The sequence below is a fragment of the Cervus elaphus genome, chromosome 15 (genome assembly GCF_910594005.1).
Source record: "Cervus elaphus chromosome 15, mCerEla1.1, whole genome shotgun sequence".
NCBI lineage: Eukaryota > Metazoa > Chordata > Mammalia > Artiodactyla > Cervidae > Cervus > Cervus elaphus.
The window spans coordinates 48,938,167-48,954,562 of NC_057829.1; the positions used below are offsets into that span (position 1 = coordinate 48,938,167).

A 16,396-nucleotide genomic window follows, 5' to 3' on the forward strand; every position below is an offset into this window, starting at 1 on the left:
AATATATTAAGAGTGGGTGAATTTTTTAAGAGAAATCAAGGCACAACTACATTAGAATGGGTGAATTTTTACAAAAGAGTGACATATTTGGGGACAGGGACTACATTAAAAATATTAAGATGTTGGCTTGGAAGCCTTTTAGTTAACTATTTCCAATGGTGTGTCCATGTTCATATATGTGGATAAAACTGTCTCCTCTCACTTTATCCTCAGTTCTCCTTGAGCTGCAGAAAGTCAAAGTTTACCTTTAAAAGCTACTTGCCAGGAGGACTGACTTTGTAAATACACTACTTCGTACTTACAGTTCCCCAAACCATGGGCTCCCCAAAGCAGAGTTTTAAAATCACTTTTAATTGCAATTGTATCATTTTTCTAAATCAGAGATTGCAAACTACTGTGGTTACTGTGCCACTGGATGTACTGGGGATGTGGGGGGCATTAATTTCATAATATAATTCTTTACAAGTTATTGTCAACTCTAGAACCAAGAGATTTCTTATAAAATTGGAATATTAAAAGATATAGTATTGGGTTGGCCATAAAGTTCATTAGGGTTTTTCTACAACATCTTTTCCACAACATCCACAACATCATTGGAAAATTCTGAATGAACTTTTTGACCAACCCAATAGCATTGGCTCCATATTCCATTATGAGAATTTCCTGAAGCCGAGTAGCAGATACCCATTTAGAGAAGGATGTGTTCTTTAGTCACCACATTCCCATGAGATGTGCTTCACTCCTTGACATTGCCTGATAGATCCCTACAGATATCTAGGTCTGTACCTCCTGAAAACGGAAGTAAATGAGATGACGCTTCTTTCCTCTCCCTCTATGAAGCTATTTCTCCATGAAAGAATCCTATTTAAAAGCTAACAAAACATATCTCAGAACAAAATGTAAAAGTCTATTTTCTGTAGAGGCACAGGTCTTGTGTTTATTGACTAAGTTCATTTATTCACTGACACTGCAATAATTAAGAAGATAAAGTGTAAAATGTAAGGGTAATGAAAAAGTTGCCATGTACTGACACGGAGTAGGGAAATGCTATGTCAGGAATGTTTTAGAAGAAGATGATACCTAATTAAGCTGAAATATAACTAATGAGAAGGATTCCACCTAAAACTTGAGAACTGGAGACTCTGGATGTAGGAATACACTGTGAAAAGGCTTACAAGTAAGAGAAAACAACGGTGATTCTCTGATGGAGATTAATAAGAAATAAAGCTAGATACTCATGCCAACTGTGAAATCATGGTTTTATATGACACATTATGTTTTATTGTTGTATTAATTCAAGATGAAAAGATATTACTGTCTCTCCAATTCTGTCAGACAATGGCTTTCTACTCAACCAGCACTACAATCACTAAAGAAAAGCCCAGCTTTCTCTCTGCTCTGACAGACAAGGAATCCATAGTCTCCAACTTTCTTCCTCAAATTTGCATCCTGCATGCAATTACCCAACCTGGATTTCATTGATCTCTCTGATTTTATTTTAATATTAAAATAAAGTGATTGTTGATAATTCCTTCATACAGTTTAAATCCTAGCTTATAGATAATCTAATGCATCAAAGTGTTTTTAAGTAGGAACAACAGATGCATTTTCTCCACAAGTTTAAGACTCTAATCTTTGTAAACTGGTCCAAATGTGCTTCACACTGAATCAGGGGCTTCTGTTTCTTTATGCAAAGCAAGGACTCTGATGTTGGAAAGTTTCAGACTTTGTAGAAACTCCTGAGTAACCTTTCCAAGCGTTCTTTTGAAACACTTTGAGTCTGTGTTTGTGGGCTGCTGCCTACTTTTTCCTTTGTGTGATTAATGATTGTGTCTTTTGTGCTGGAACATTTCTGGTGTGCTGTTGATCAAATGAGAATTGACAGTTTGTCTTTTGTATTCTTTCCAGCTCACTCCAGTTGGCACCACAATCTTCACAGGATTTTCAGGAGACAATGGAGCTACAGACATAGATGATGGCCCAAATGGACAGATAGAATATGTTATTCAATATAATCCAGATGATCCAGTATGTAAATATCTACTTGCAATGTAACTTCACTATAAGGAGTAAAATTAATATTTATTTAAGCTGATATTTATTATATTTTTCTATTGCTCAGTTGCTAGAACCATGTTAGTAATTGTACTATTATTAATAACTATCCCAAATTACATTTTACGATATATTTTTGCTATACTTATAGGCTAGTTTTGGATGGGTTTTGTCAGTAAAAGTTTTTAAATGTCTTCATAGGTATAATAAGTCATTTTTATTAAATCCCTATTATGTTAGTTGACTCCTAAGCATTCTAAATAAATCACTTCATGTGTTATTACCAATGTAATGCATATGTTTTATGGAACTTGCAAATTAATACCACCTCTACCCCTTCTCCACCAGTGAAACCTGAGACAGAAAAGAGGACAAAGCCTGTAAGATAGCTTTTTTTTTTTTTTTTTGCTTTAAACAATGGGGCTTCTATTTTGTGCTCTAGGCTAAGTTCTTTCTAAGACATAGGATATATAATACAAAAAAAGAATTGTTTTCTTGACACTAGACCTGAAAGTTCTGCCTGCTATCTTTCTCTTCCTCTTTTCCCCAAGGCAGCTTCTCAGAACACAAAGAGCTCCTCAAAGTGGTTTTACAATCACTTAAGTGATGTTTAATGAATGTTTCTCCTTTATGTTTAATATTGGGAATATAAAAAGTGGTGACATTAACATGACTTTGTTTTTAAATTATATATCTCTTATAAAAGCTCAAAAAAAAAAAAAACTGTTGAGCTCACAGATACTAAGAACTCTCAGTAAGATCTGCCTCACAAATTGATCGTCAATTATGAATGCAGTTTCTCATTTTACCATCACTAATCAGTTAGTAACAGTATTTCTATCGTATAGGAGAGAACACTGGTTCACAGGTGAAGTGACTCGCCTGGTTGTTGCTTCTGTTGTTCAGTCATCAAGCCATGTCCATCTCTTTGTAACCTCGTGGAGTGCAGCACCCCAGGCCCGCTTGTCCCTCACTACCTCCTGGAATTTGCCCAGGTTCATGTCCGTTGAATCAGTGATGCCGTCTAACACACAGCTCTTTCTAAGCTGGAGAGTCAGGACTTGCTTTCTGAGTGGTGTGTGCTCCACTCTTCCTCTGTTTTGCTCTAATAAAATAGTTGCAGCACTCGTGTTAAAATTAAAAAAAAAAAAAAATTGAAGATCAAAAGCAAAACACAAAAAGTCCATGAGTATAGCAGGGACAAGGGAAGATTTAGGGGGATTTTATTTTTGTTTTTCCCCTAAAAGCTATGCCTCCACATGTTTATAGGCAGACACAATGAAGCCAAGAAATGGAGAGATAATGAGAATGTGACAGAAAAGGACAGTAATGATATAAGGTGTTGCATAGAAGAGTGGAAAAGATAAAAGAAACAGAAGAGGGCAAGAGAAACATTTTTTTTAAAAGACAGAAACATAGAGCTGACTATATAGAATATTTCTAAACCATTTATTTTCTTACTATTTAGATTTTTTAGAGTAATCAATTGTATGCATGTGTCATGTTTTTAGCTTATATTTTATGAGGGTCATTTTCTAATCTTTACTCCTCAGTTTGTAAAAACGAAACTCCTACAAATTAGAGGATGGTCAGGTCATGTATTTTAAGGAAATATTTATTATGTTGCATAAAAGAAAGAAACTTATCCAAGGTTTGATATAGTGTGAAGAAAAAAAAATGTGTTACTTGGAAGATATCTCTTAGAATTTTTGTGAGGCTGAAATTCCTTGTTAGCTGTGCAATAATTCCTTCTGAATGCTTCCTCTTTTCAAGGATTTGTGTGCTCAGCATGGAATATAATATCATGTACTTTTACTACCTACAGATAGAATAAGTCACATACAGTTTCCAAATTGCAAAAAATAAAAAAATGTACTTTAGCAAGCTAACACTACTATGGAATAAAGAAAGAAATTCTCTGGTCATGGTTAATTGATGAGGCAAAAGATTGAGACGTCATGACAGTACTTAACTGAGAGTGTGTGTGTTGAAAGAGTAAGCATTAACCAAATCACATTCTTACAGAGTGAATCCAACTTTAATCATCATGGAGACTTAATGATCAACACCAGTTTCTTCTTGTGTAAAATCCCTTGAGCACTCTCTTATGATATTCATATTATTAAATTATTAAATCTCTAGAAATTCTGCTTATAATTAGGAGCATAATTATATTATCCAGCTTATTTTTTAGTATCAAACCAAACTTGTATGTATTACAAACGTGTGCATGCTAAGTCACTTTGGTCATGTCAGACTCTGCAAGTCAATGGACTGTGGCCCACCAGGCTCCTCTGTCCAAGGGATTCTCCTGGCAAGATTGCTGGAGTGGGTTGCCATGCTCTTCTCCAGGGGATCTTACCAACCCAGGGATCAAACCCACGTCTGTTATGTCTCCTGCATTGGAGGTAGATTCTTTAACACTAGTTCCACCTGGGAAAATATGTAACCTCAAAATGTGGACCCTTCTGGCTTCTGCAAACACAATATAATTTTTTAATAAATTTTATATAATTAAAATTAGTCTATTTAAAATTGAAGGTGTTAGTTGCTCAGCAGTGTCCGACTCTTTGTGACCCTGTGGACTCTAGCCCTTCAGGCTCCTCTGTCCATGGGATTCTCTAGGCAAGAATATTGGAGTGGGTTGTCATTCCCTTTTCCAGGGGATAGTCCCGATGCAGGGATAGAACCTGAGTCTCCTACATTGCAGGCATATTCTTTACCATCTGAGCCACCAGGGAAGCCCAATTTCACATTCAAATTTAGTTTGCTTTTCTCTCTTAAGAAAAAAAAAAAAAATATATATATATATATATATATGACAACCCTGGTCCTGATTTCCAATAGGCCAACAATCAGCTAGAGCTGAATTGTTTTCCCATAAACAAACTTCTATCATACAGACAATATATGTATATCCACTTTACCTCTATCGTGTCACTCATTTACATTATCCAAGTCATCCTTGTAGAAATTTACAAATGTAACTTCTGCTCTACTGTAATGCAAAGTATTATTTTTTTTTTGCATTTTTGTTTGCATATTTGCTCTACACTGCTATGTCAGTTTGTGCTTCATAGCAAAGTGTGTATGTACACATACATCCCTTCTCTTTGGGATTTCCTTCCCCATTAGGTCACCACAGAGCATCAAGTGGGGTTCACTTTGCTGTAGAGTAGGTTCCTCATTAGTTATGCATTTAATACTTAGTATTTACATCAACCCCAATCTCTTAATTCATTCCACCCCTCTTGGTATCCATATGTTTGTTCTCTCCGTCTATATTTCTATTTCTGCTTTGTAAATAGGATCATCTATACCATTTTCTGGGCTTCCCTGGTAGCTCAGCTGGCTGGGGAAGATCCTCTGGAGAAGGGATACACTACCCACTCCAGTATTCTTGGGCTTCCATGGTGGCTCAGATGGTAAACAATCTGCCTGCAATGTGGGAGACCTGGGTTCGAACTCTGGGTTTGATCCCTGGGTTGGAAGATCCCCTGGAGAAGAGCATGGCAACTCACTCCATTATTCTTGCCTGGAGAATCTCCATGGACATAGGAGCCTGGCAAGCTACAATCCATGGGGTTGCAAAGAGTCAGACATGACTAAGCACAGCACATACCATTTTTATAGATTCCACATATATGCATTAATACACATTATTTGCTTTTCTCTTTATGACTTACTTCACACTATATAACAGTCTATAGGTCGATCCATGTCTCTGCAAATGACACAGTTTGGTTCCTTTTTATAGCTGAATAATATTCCATTGTATATAGGTACCATATCTTTATCCATTCCTCTGCTGATGGACATTTAGGTTGCTTCCATGTCCTGGCTGTTGTAAATAGTGCTGCAATGAATATTGGGGTGCATGTATCTTTTCAAAGTATGGTTTTCTCCATATATATGTCCAGGAGTGGGATTGCTGAATCATATTTATCTCAGTTTTTTAAGGAGCCTCCATACTGTTCTCCATAGCGCCTGCACCAATTTACATTCCCAACAGTGTAGGAGGGTTCCTTTTTTCCCATACTCTCTCCAGCACTTACTGTTTGTAGATTTTTTGATGATGACTATTCTGAGTGATGTGAAGTGATACCTTACTGAACTAATTGTATTTTTAAAAGTGAAAAGAAAAATTCAGAAAAAAAAAGAAGAATTTGTCTTCAAATGTTCTATGGAATTTTTAATTTTAGAAAGTTTATCTTACTTGGAAAAATGCAATTATGTTAGGTATCATTCTGATAGTTTATTGATAAATCTTATTATTAACAGGTTGATAAGACTGTTCATACAATAGATTATCATATCACTTTTCTTATCTTGATCTTTTATTATTTTATGCCAGACTTAAGCAGCCTTTATTCTGCATTTCAAATGCTTTTCCCAAAAGTAGTAAGGAGAGATCTGATGACATATCCCTTACGGCAGTGTCCAGTGGACTGAAAGCAGCACAGCATTTTTATTAAATCCCACTGACACTCAGAAAAACACTTAGGACATTTAAGTAAAATGCTTGGGCTACTTCTTTCTTGGAGGTAGCAGAGTGGTCTTTAAGAGGGTTATAACATCTTTCATTATTTCCTCCTCAGTAGATTGTCCTTCTTTTGTAATATGCTTGATTCTCTTTAAATTTTGAAGGAACTGAATAGGGAAAAAAAAAAAGCCATTATTTATTCTGTAATGTAAAGGGGTGTAATTCTTTTGAATTTCCGGAATCAGGAAGATAAAATCACATTTTAAATGCAAAAGATGTTTAGCAAATCATTATCTTGAAGTAGTTTTGCATATAGGTCAAAGTCCAAATTTCAGATATTACTAAAATATCTGGGTAAAGCAAAAGCAATATTGCTTACTTTTAGATAGTTTACTAAAAATATTACCTTACACTTTGATACTTTTTTTTATGGAATATATTATACTAGATAGTCTCATGGCCCCATAGTCATGTTAATTTTTTTTAATAATGAACATTCATGTTTAACTAGGTTATTGCTTAAAATCTTGTGTTAAGCTTTGAACCCAGGTCTTTTCACTGTGAGTCTGTGACATTTTAAATTTATAATATATATGTGCTTTTGAAGTTAGAAACCTCTAAATTCAATTTCCTAAGACAAGGAAATACAGTATATTGTAATTTTTCCTGTATCACTAACTATGCGTATGGATATTTGTGTGTGTTTCTATAGCAGGGAGGAATGAGTTTGTAGGAAACAGAGAAACAATCATCAGAGTGCTGGTATTTTACTAGGAGCAAATTGGTGTTCAATTCCCAGTGAAACTTATTTGTGCCTTGGTCCTGTCATTAGATCACCAGAAAATATATATGTACGTGTGTGTGTGTGTCTCTGTGTGTGCAGGTCTCAAAACCAAATCTCTCTGCTTTCAAATTGAATTTCTAGTCCTTACAGTTGAATGAAGAATATAAAAAACAATATTTGTAAATGTAGCATGAATTTGAGAAGCCAAACAGAATCTTTGCTGATTATTAAAAAATGATGGATGACCAGAGTTCTAAGCTGAGAACAGATAATGCAAAGTATGTCATTTTCTGTTTCCAGATCATCTATGTCTCTGGAGCTCAACACCTCCTTAAATGGCTAGGGGAGAGGTGTTATTTTATCTCTATTGGTATTTATTCAGCTTCCCACAGGTTAATAAAGAGGGTCGTAGGGGAATGGAGTGCACTCTGGAGAAACATGGAATTGATAGAGTCAACATTCTGTCTCCTTCTTTGCTTAAGTCAATGTGATAATGTGTGTCGAGGGTGGGCATTATATATGCCTCCTACACTTTTTCTCATCCTTCCAGCAGTGATAAAATAATTTAAACTGCCATATATGCCCATTTACTCAATGGAGAATTGCCACTTGTCTGGCAGTTACTGAGATACTAAACTGCCAGGAAGTTGTGAGTGAACCTTTCCTAATGGAGACCAGATGCTTGGGGCCTGTGGATATTAAGAAGCTTCGTCATCATTGGAATCCCTATTGGAAAGCACTAGGCAGGTAGAGGTCAGCATTTACATCCTCATCACCCAAGGAAACCTGTGCTAGTTTGTGCTTTACAGAGTAGTGTCCAAAATTAACAGAAAGTGGGTCAGGGACTTACTTCCAAAAAATGTATGTGGCTTAAGGAAAAGGATATGACTGTGCTCCTACACCAGAGAAGGCGCTGGCGACCCACTCCAGTACTCTTGCCTGGGAAATCCCATGGACGGAGGAGCCTGCTGGGCTGCAGTCCATGGGGTCGCTAAGAGTCGGACACAACCGAGCGACTTCACTTTCAGTTTTCACTTTCATGCCTTGGAGAAGGAAATGGCAACCCTCTCCAGTGTTCTTGCCTGGAGGATCCCAGGGCCGGGGGAGCCTGGTGGGCTGCCGTCTATGGGGTTGCACAGAGTCAGACACGACTGAAGCGACTTAGCAGCGGCAGCAGCAGGGCTCCTACACGCCTCTCCTTTGTTGATGAAACAAATCGCTAAGGATGAAAGGAGAGGAAAACGAATGGTAGAGGGAAGGAGGGTATAGACTTTTCTTCCCCTCCCAACTCAAACAGTTCTTTGACAAAAGTCTAAGACTGAGTTACTATTGGTATGCCTGCTCACACACACATATATCTATATCAGAGTTATTGAGACGTTATAGAATCCTATTTCCTGGTGATCTAATGACAGGAACAAGGCACAAGTATGTTTCATTGGGAAGTACAGCAACACTGATTTGCTCCTAGTAAAATACCAGCACTCTAATCATTGTTTCTCTGTTTCCTACAAACTCATTCCTACCTGCTACAGAAACACACACAAATATGCATATGCATATTTAGAGATACAAGAAACAGTATAACGTCGTTTGTTTCACCTTGTTCTAACCAATTTCCTATGAAATTGTATTTAGAAGTGTCTGTTTGACTTCAAAAGTACATATATGTTGTAAATTTAAAATGTCACAGACTCAGTGAAAAGACCTGGGTTCAAAATTTAACACAAAGAAAAACTTTAAGTAATAATAAATAATATTATTTATTATTATAGGAATAGATTGAATCAGGACTAAACCAGTGTTAATAATTATTAAAAATGTGAAACATTAAATGCTCAACATGTTATTACCTTTGACAGTCTTCACTCAAAGTATATTTAAAAGTCCATCCCAATTTAACATAACTAACTCCAATATAAAGAAAAATGAAAGAATTGTCTGTCTTAAAAATGTGTTGTAGGAGCTTAGGGACTTCCCTGGTGGTCCAGTGCCTAAGACACATTCCCAATGCAAGGGGCCCAAGTTTGATTCCTGATCAGAGAACTAGAGCCCATGTGCTACAACTAAAATGATTTTACATACCTCAACAAAGACCTCAGGTGGTCAAATAAATAAATATTTTAAAAATGTATTACAAGAGCTCACTATTGAGTTGAGTTTACAATTAAATGCCAAAACTCATATATACTTAACTTGATCCTTTTTATCTTCTATTTTATTGTTTTCAAAATAAAATCTAAACCTTCTACTTGAGAATTATCCAAGATTTTGTTAGAAATACAGAATGTTTGAGAATTCTGGAATTTGGAAGAATAGATGCTTGGAATCTGAATCTAAGTGATACATTTCTACGACCCTTATATACTCTAAACTTTGAAAAACATTGTCACATTGCCTTATCATATAGCAATTAAAAAAAAAAAGCAACTATATTTTCTTACTAAATCTTGCTCTTTTTTTTCCTCCTTAGGTAGAACTCTAGAAATGTCATTAGAGCAGGGCATTTATTTGAGTTGATCTAATCCAATATTATTCTTTTTTTTTGCTTCCAATATTCTTTTTGTTAGAGGAAAAATAAAGAGCATCCCAAGCATTTACCTATATTTTGCTTCTGCTTTTTCTCATGATTATTATTCTATTTTTTCAAGACAGAATGTACACTTCATAAATAATTGCTTATTAATATGTTAGCTAATTTTAACACAAAGGCTTTTCATATGCAATAATTTATAAACATCATTGATCTTAAAGCCGATGGTCTCCTTATGTTTCTTGGAACATAAGTATTGATGGAACTCCTAGCACATGGAAAATCTCAGATATCTATAAAAGAGTGATTTAGAAAATAAGAATTAGGTTTAATCAAAAGTGTGCTATAGGAGCATAAGAACTTCCCTGGTGGCCCAGTGACTAAGACTCACACTCCCAATGGAGGGGGCCCAAGTTTGATCCCTGGTCAGAGAACTAGAGCCCATGTACCACAACTGAGAAGATTTTGCATGCTGCAGTGAAGATGGATGTTCCATCCAAAAAGTGCTCTTCAGAACAATAACACCAATCCCTAATTAGCAATAAAATCCCTAATTACTAACTGTAATGTTAATAATAATTCTACAAATAACGATTGTCAACTAAAACAGAGTCACAAACATCCATTATGTTACTTGACTGGAAACATCAAGGTAAGTATCTCCAGATCATAGACTGCGATCCTTGAGAAATCTGTAAAGGAAAACAGAAAATACACAAATAACAAATGTTGTTTGGAAAAAACAATATATCATAAGATCAAAGTCTTAATCCTAAATTGGATGACAAAGAAGATTTTACTGAGGAGGATTTATAGAATTTATAACTCAGAGAAATGAGGGATAGGATGTTTAGGCAGGAGAAAATTAAAAGCAAATGTCACCTGTAAAGAGTCGTGGCACAAATGGAAAAGAGAGGGGACTACAAGATGAGGACACATAGATAGGAAATAATCATGTATCAAAGTGCTTTCAGCTGCAAATAATAGAAAACAATTTAAAGTGACTTTGCCAACAAAGTCATGGATTATCTCTCATAACAGGTTGTTCAGAGAAGGGGTGGCATCAGGATTTGTTAAGCAACTCAGAGATATCACAGAAATGACTTTTTTCTATTTTCTGCTCTTCCATTTTCAGCATTTTGTTTACTTCTAGATTAACTGTATTAGGAGTTCCAAAATGCTGACATTTCCAGGTTTTATATCCTTATAGAAGCATCTAGAAGCAGAAAAAGGGGAAAAAAATTCCCCTGTCTGTCTCTCTCTCTCTCTTTACAATTAAGAAAAGTTCTTCAGATTATCTAGAATTAGATCTCATGTACATTTCCAAAACAGTCACTGGCAAGGTGTGGAATTTCCATGGTTGGAGTAGATTTGTCAAAACTCACTCTACTTAGGGGCATATGTCTCTGTGCTCAGTCACTCAGTCCTGTCCGACTCTTTGCAACCCCATGGACTGTAGCCCACCAGGCTCCTCTGTCCATGAGATTTCCCAGGCAAGAATACTGGAGTGGATTGCCTTTCCTTCTCCAGGCAATCTTCCTGACCCAGGGATCCAACCCGTGTCTCCTGCATTGACAGGTGGATTCTTTACCACTGAGCCACCTGGAAATCCCTGCTTAGAGGCATTGCCTCCCCTAAAGCACAAAGCTACCAGTTACCTGAACTCATGAAGTTCTGACATCAAGAATGAGGTGGCTTTTTGGTAAGAAACCCACCACATATTTCATAACTATACTAAAAATTGATACATGGCTCTGTAGTAATTGTCTTAGACAGTTGATAGCCTTGTAACAGCATATTGAGTTGTGTTTTAGAGTGTATATGGCAATTATTAACTGAAGTGTCCCCTATAACTAAATTAGATATTTAGATTAAACCATTTTTACACTCCCTGGCTTAGTTTAGAGTCCTACAGGGCTTCCCAGGTGGCACAGTGGTAAAGAATCCACCTGCCAATGCAGGATGCAAGAGATGTGAGTTTGCTTCCTAGGTTGGGAAGATCCTCTGGAGTAGGAAATGACTACCCACTCCAATATTCTTGCCTGGAAAATTCCATGTACAGAGGAGCCTGCTGTCCTACAGTCATGGGGTGGCAAAAGTCAGACACAACTGAGCACACACACACAATGTTTAAATAGGCAAAAGTGTAGGGAAAATGTCAAATGTCTGTTTTTAGTTGTGAATATCCTACTTGGTACATTTTTTTTATATTTGTATTTTAAAGTGTTACTTCTTTAAATGACTGTATCCAAGAAGACTTGCAAAGTCAATCACATGAGCACAAGAGTAAATCATTAAAAAATATGTATTAATTGAGTGCTGAGTGTGTATATGTACCAGAAAGAGAGGAAGTCAGGGAGGGAGGGAGGTAAAGATGGAGAGGGAGAGAGCATGACTCTAGATATTGAAGGATAATTTGCCTACATTCCCCTGAATAAACTTGAGATGGGAGATTAGATTTGAGTCAACTGTTCTCACATTAAATTTCAGTTCCTAAGTAACTCCCCTTGTGTCAGCTGAGGATGTAAAGACACACAGACACACCAACACCTCCCTCCCCCCACACACATGCATATACTTTCTTTCTCTCTCTTTCTTTCCTTCCTTCCTTTCTTATACTTTCTTCCTCCTGCTTGTCCCGCCTCCTCCCACCACTCCTTTTTCTGAAATATGTATCTGAGTATTTCATCTGGTATCCACAATCTCACACCCACCTACCAGTACAGAAAACAGTCAACCAAATAAGTTCCAGTGCTAAAAGTAAAACTGATTTGTTGTCATAAATGATAGACTATTTTATCAGTCTTCAAAATGGCACTAAAACACAAAAGTGATGTAAAATCTCTTTAAGGATAAGAGACAGGTCTTATAAATTATATCTTCTTGAAGAATGACTGTATTGTCTTACAGTGAGGCTTGCTAGTACCAGAGCAGCACTGGTTGGAGGCATTTTGGAGATTGCCCTTATGAACTGCATGTTACCAAGAAGGGTAACATGTTACCAAGAAGGGTAACATGTTACCAAGAAGGGTAACATGTTACCAAGAAAGGTAACATGTTACCCTACTAGGGTAAGGGCAGCAGATATGAGGCTTGGAAAAACAAACAAAAACAACCTATACCACATTCTTTTCCACAAAAACACAATGTTTCAAGTTAATAGTTATATATCTTTAATACAAGACTTGAAAATGTGAGAATATAGGATGGACCCCAATGTCATAAAGGGATATTATGATAAATCATAAATTGTAATAACTGAACTCTTTGGTGATTAAAATATTGTGAAAAGATAATATGGTAATAGGAAAGATCTTCAGACATCTGGGCTTAGATTTAGATATATCCCAGGGCTGTTTATGTGTAACTCTAATAATATGTAACTCTATCACAAGAAGTAAGGTTCCTAGATATCATTATCAAAGTAAGGCCTACTGATTAGAATGACAAGTTTTCAGAAATAAGAACATTAAACCTGAAGCTGACATTCACATTCTGTTTTTAGATGATAAACATGTTGTCTATAACTTTCAAGGGGACTAAGCTGAAATATCAGATTCTCTAATCTATCTTAGGTTCAAATGATCTCAGATGTGTATCTTATTTGCAGACTTCCAACGACACTTTTGAAATTCCACTCATGTTGACTGGAAATGTAGTGTTAAGGAAGAGGCTCAACTATGAAGATAAGACTCGCTACTTTGTCATCATCCAAGCTAATGTGAGTTATCAATTTCTCTTATTTCTCTCCTCTGAATTGATTAAATACAGAACTCACCTAGAATGTATGTGCTCACTATAAATTTACAGACTCAACAAGATAGCCCCACCCTCAGTGTAATTTGTATATTATATTCTTCTGGATGAGGTCTGGAGTGGAATAGAATGGGAAGATTATTCCCACTTACTGTATTCTTCAGTCTTGGACTCACTCAAACACTTCAATGATTTGTTTTTAGCTCATACTGAAGTATTTCTCAAAGCATGATTGACTGAACAACTGCAGCAGAATCACCTTTAGTGTTAGTCACTCAGTCGTGTCTGGCTCTTTTTTGTGACCCCATGGACTTTAGCCACCAGGGTCCTCTGTTCGTGGAATTCTCCAGGCAAGAATAATCGTGTGGGTTTCCACTTCCTTCTCCAGAATCACCTTGGGAGCGCATTAAAACTGCAGATTCCTAGACCCAACCTCAGACCCTCTGAATAAAAATTTCAGAAGGTAGAAGTGGAAAACTTGCATTTTTATTAGCTCCCCAGGGAACTTCAAAGGACACTAAAAGTAGAGAACTGTTGAATCATTTATTGAATCACTTATTGAATCATTTATCTTTTATTACTAGTTGCTCATGATGTATAAGTTACTATGAACATGATCTTCATATGTGGGCAGCAATAACAAAACCTGAAGAGCGGTTCTTGTATAATGTTATTATCATTATCATCATCATTATTTTAATAAAATTCTTAAAATTATGTCATTCAAGGGTTGATTTGACAGTCCAAGTATATCACCAAAGACTCAGATTCCTTCTGTCCCTAAAATCTATCCTTCCTTGAAACTTGGTTGTTTTTCCAACAGTGTTTTAGCAAAGAAAGAAAAGGAAACATATCCTCCACCCGTTGTTCTTAACAAGCTTATATGCAACCAAGTGTCACTAAGCGGCCATGTTTTCTCTTTTTTAGAGATATTTCAGTAGAAAGAACATAAATGTGTGTGTTTGTGTGTGTGTAGAATACTTGCGGTGGTAGTTATAGTTAGAGATCTAGTTCTTGATGACAGTTTTCTAGACTTTCATTCAAAATGTTTTGCTTTGTTTTGCTTTGTTTTCCAATTCAGTGTGGTTTGTCTTAGGGCTCAGTAGCAGAGAATAGAGTAAAAACTGCAGATATAGGAAAAAGTAAAATCTATTAAAGAGAACCCCTCAGAATTCCTCAAAAACATTGAAACTTTTTTTTTTTTTTCTATGTAAAGGAAAATGTGAAGAAAAGATACGATTTTCTTTTCTGACTCAAAATCTCTACTAAAGTTTATAGAAAAGTCAGATTGCTAAGGAATATATTTGAAAGCTAATTGTTATTGTGTTATTTAAAATGAGTTTTTAAAAGAAATATAAAATAAAATAAATCATCTGACTTGCTGTCTACTTTAAACTATTTATGAAGACATCTGGGACAATTTGAATCCAATTTGCTAGACTACCCATAACTGGGAAAGACTGAGAAATTTTTGGCATTTCAAGGATAAACTTATGAAATAACAGGATATACATGGAACCTTGAAAGGAAGGAATGGAATTGGTGAGAAGTTGAATGAAGTTTTGATTTTATCTGTAATGAAAGTGAAAGTGTTAGTCACTTAGTTCTGTCAATGCATCCCTTAGCAGGCTCCTCTGTCCATACGAATTCTCCAGGCAAGAATACTGGAGTGGGTTGACATTTCCTTTCTCAAAGGATCTCTCTGACCCAAGGATCGAACCCAGGTCTCCCACATTGCAGGCAAATTCTTTACCATCTGAGCCACCAGGGAAGCCCTTTATCTGTAACAGCACTGTTTATATAAATTTAAATTATGCAATACAAAATGTGAATACTAAACACAGGAAATTATATGATTTTTTGTGTTTTCAGATTATATCCTTTCAAAAATATATAATATATCAAAATTTAGGTATGTTATGATTTATTCAACTGTACTTAAGTTTTTTTTGTTTGTTTTTTGCCATAGAATTGATAGCTAATTTCAGGATTCTCATGAGAGGCAAGGAGTGTAGTATAGTGGTGAAACCATAAACTTCAGAACCACATTGTCCAAATTCAAATCCTAATTCTGCTTTCCTAGTGACTCAGTGGTAAAGAAATGCAGGAGACATGGGTTTGATCCCTGGGTTGGGAAGATCTCCTGGAGAAGGAAATGGCTACCCACTCCAGTATTCTTGCCTGGGCAATCCCATGGACAGAGGGACCTGGTGGGCTATAGTCCATGGGGTTGCAAAAGAGTCAGAGTTGAACATGACTTTGCAACTAAAACTAAAACATCATAGATCTATCTCTCTATATGTAAACAATTTATATTCTTATATTTATGTAGAATAATGATATTTATGTATTTAAAATTATTCTTTTATAGTCTTTTTTATTATTGTATTGATGTTAACTAATGTGCAATGTAAACTGTGTCCATTAAAACCCTACATATTCTCTTAGAGTCATAAGGAGAATTGAAATATGAGCCATCAATTTGGATTTCAAAATAGATGGTTTCTAAGAGGCTAGAAATCTAATGATAAATTACTAAACATTACTCAGCATTGGCCTGGCTTTGCTTAAAGTACAAAAATTTGATTGATTTGCAAAAGGAATCATTCAAATTTCATGTAGTTGTGAGGTTTCTTTTTATGCATATGAACATGTTATTATTCTTAAATAAATTGGAAGAGTTTTGAGAGACCCACATTTAAAAAAACTTGTCACTTATTTTATTTAGAAATTTTGCAACATTAGTACCCACACCATTTATTTTAAATATGAATAGACAATGAGG

At 35.9% G+C, this 16,396-nt stretch overlaps 1 protein-coding gene across 1 annotated transcript in view; it reads left to right on the forward strand.

The window, feature by feature from the left end:
- The window catches only part of PCDH15 (protocadherin related 15), a 1,264,171-nt gene that overhangs the window by 813,810 nt on the left and 433,965 nt on the right, over positions 1-16,396 (forward strand). Inside the window, exons 8-9 of the mRNA XM_043926323.1 lie at positions 1,909-2,028; positions 13,466-13,576. Of these exons, the coding sequence (XP_043782258.1) occupies positions 1,909-2,028; positions 13,466-13,576 (231 nt within the window). The remainder of the gene's footprint in view (positions 1-1,908; positions 2,029-13,465; positions 13,577-16,396) is intronic.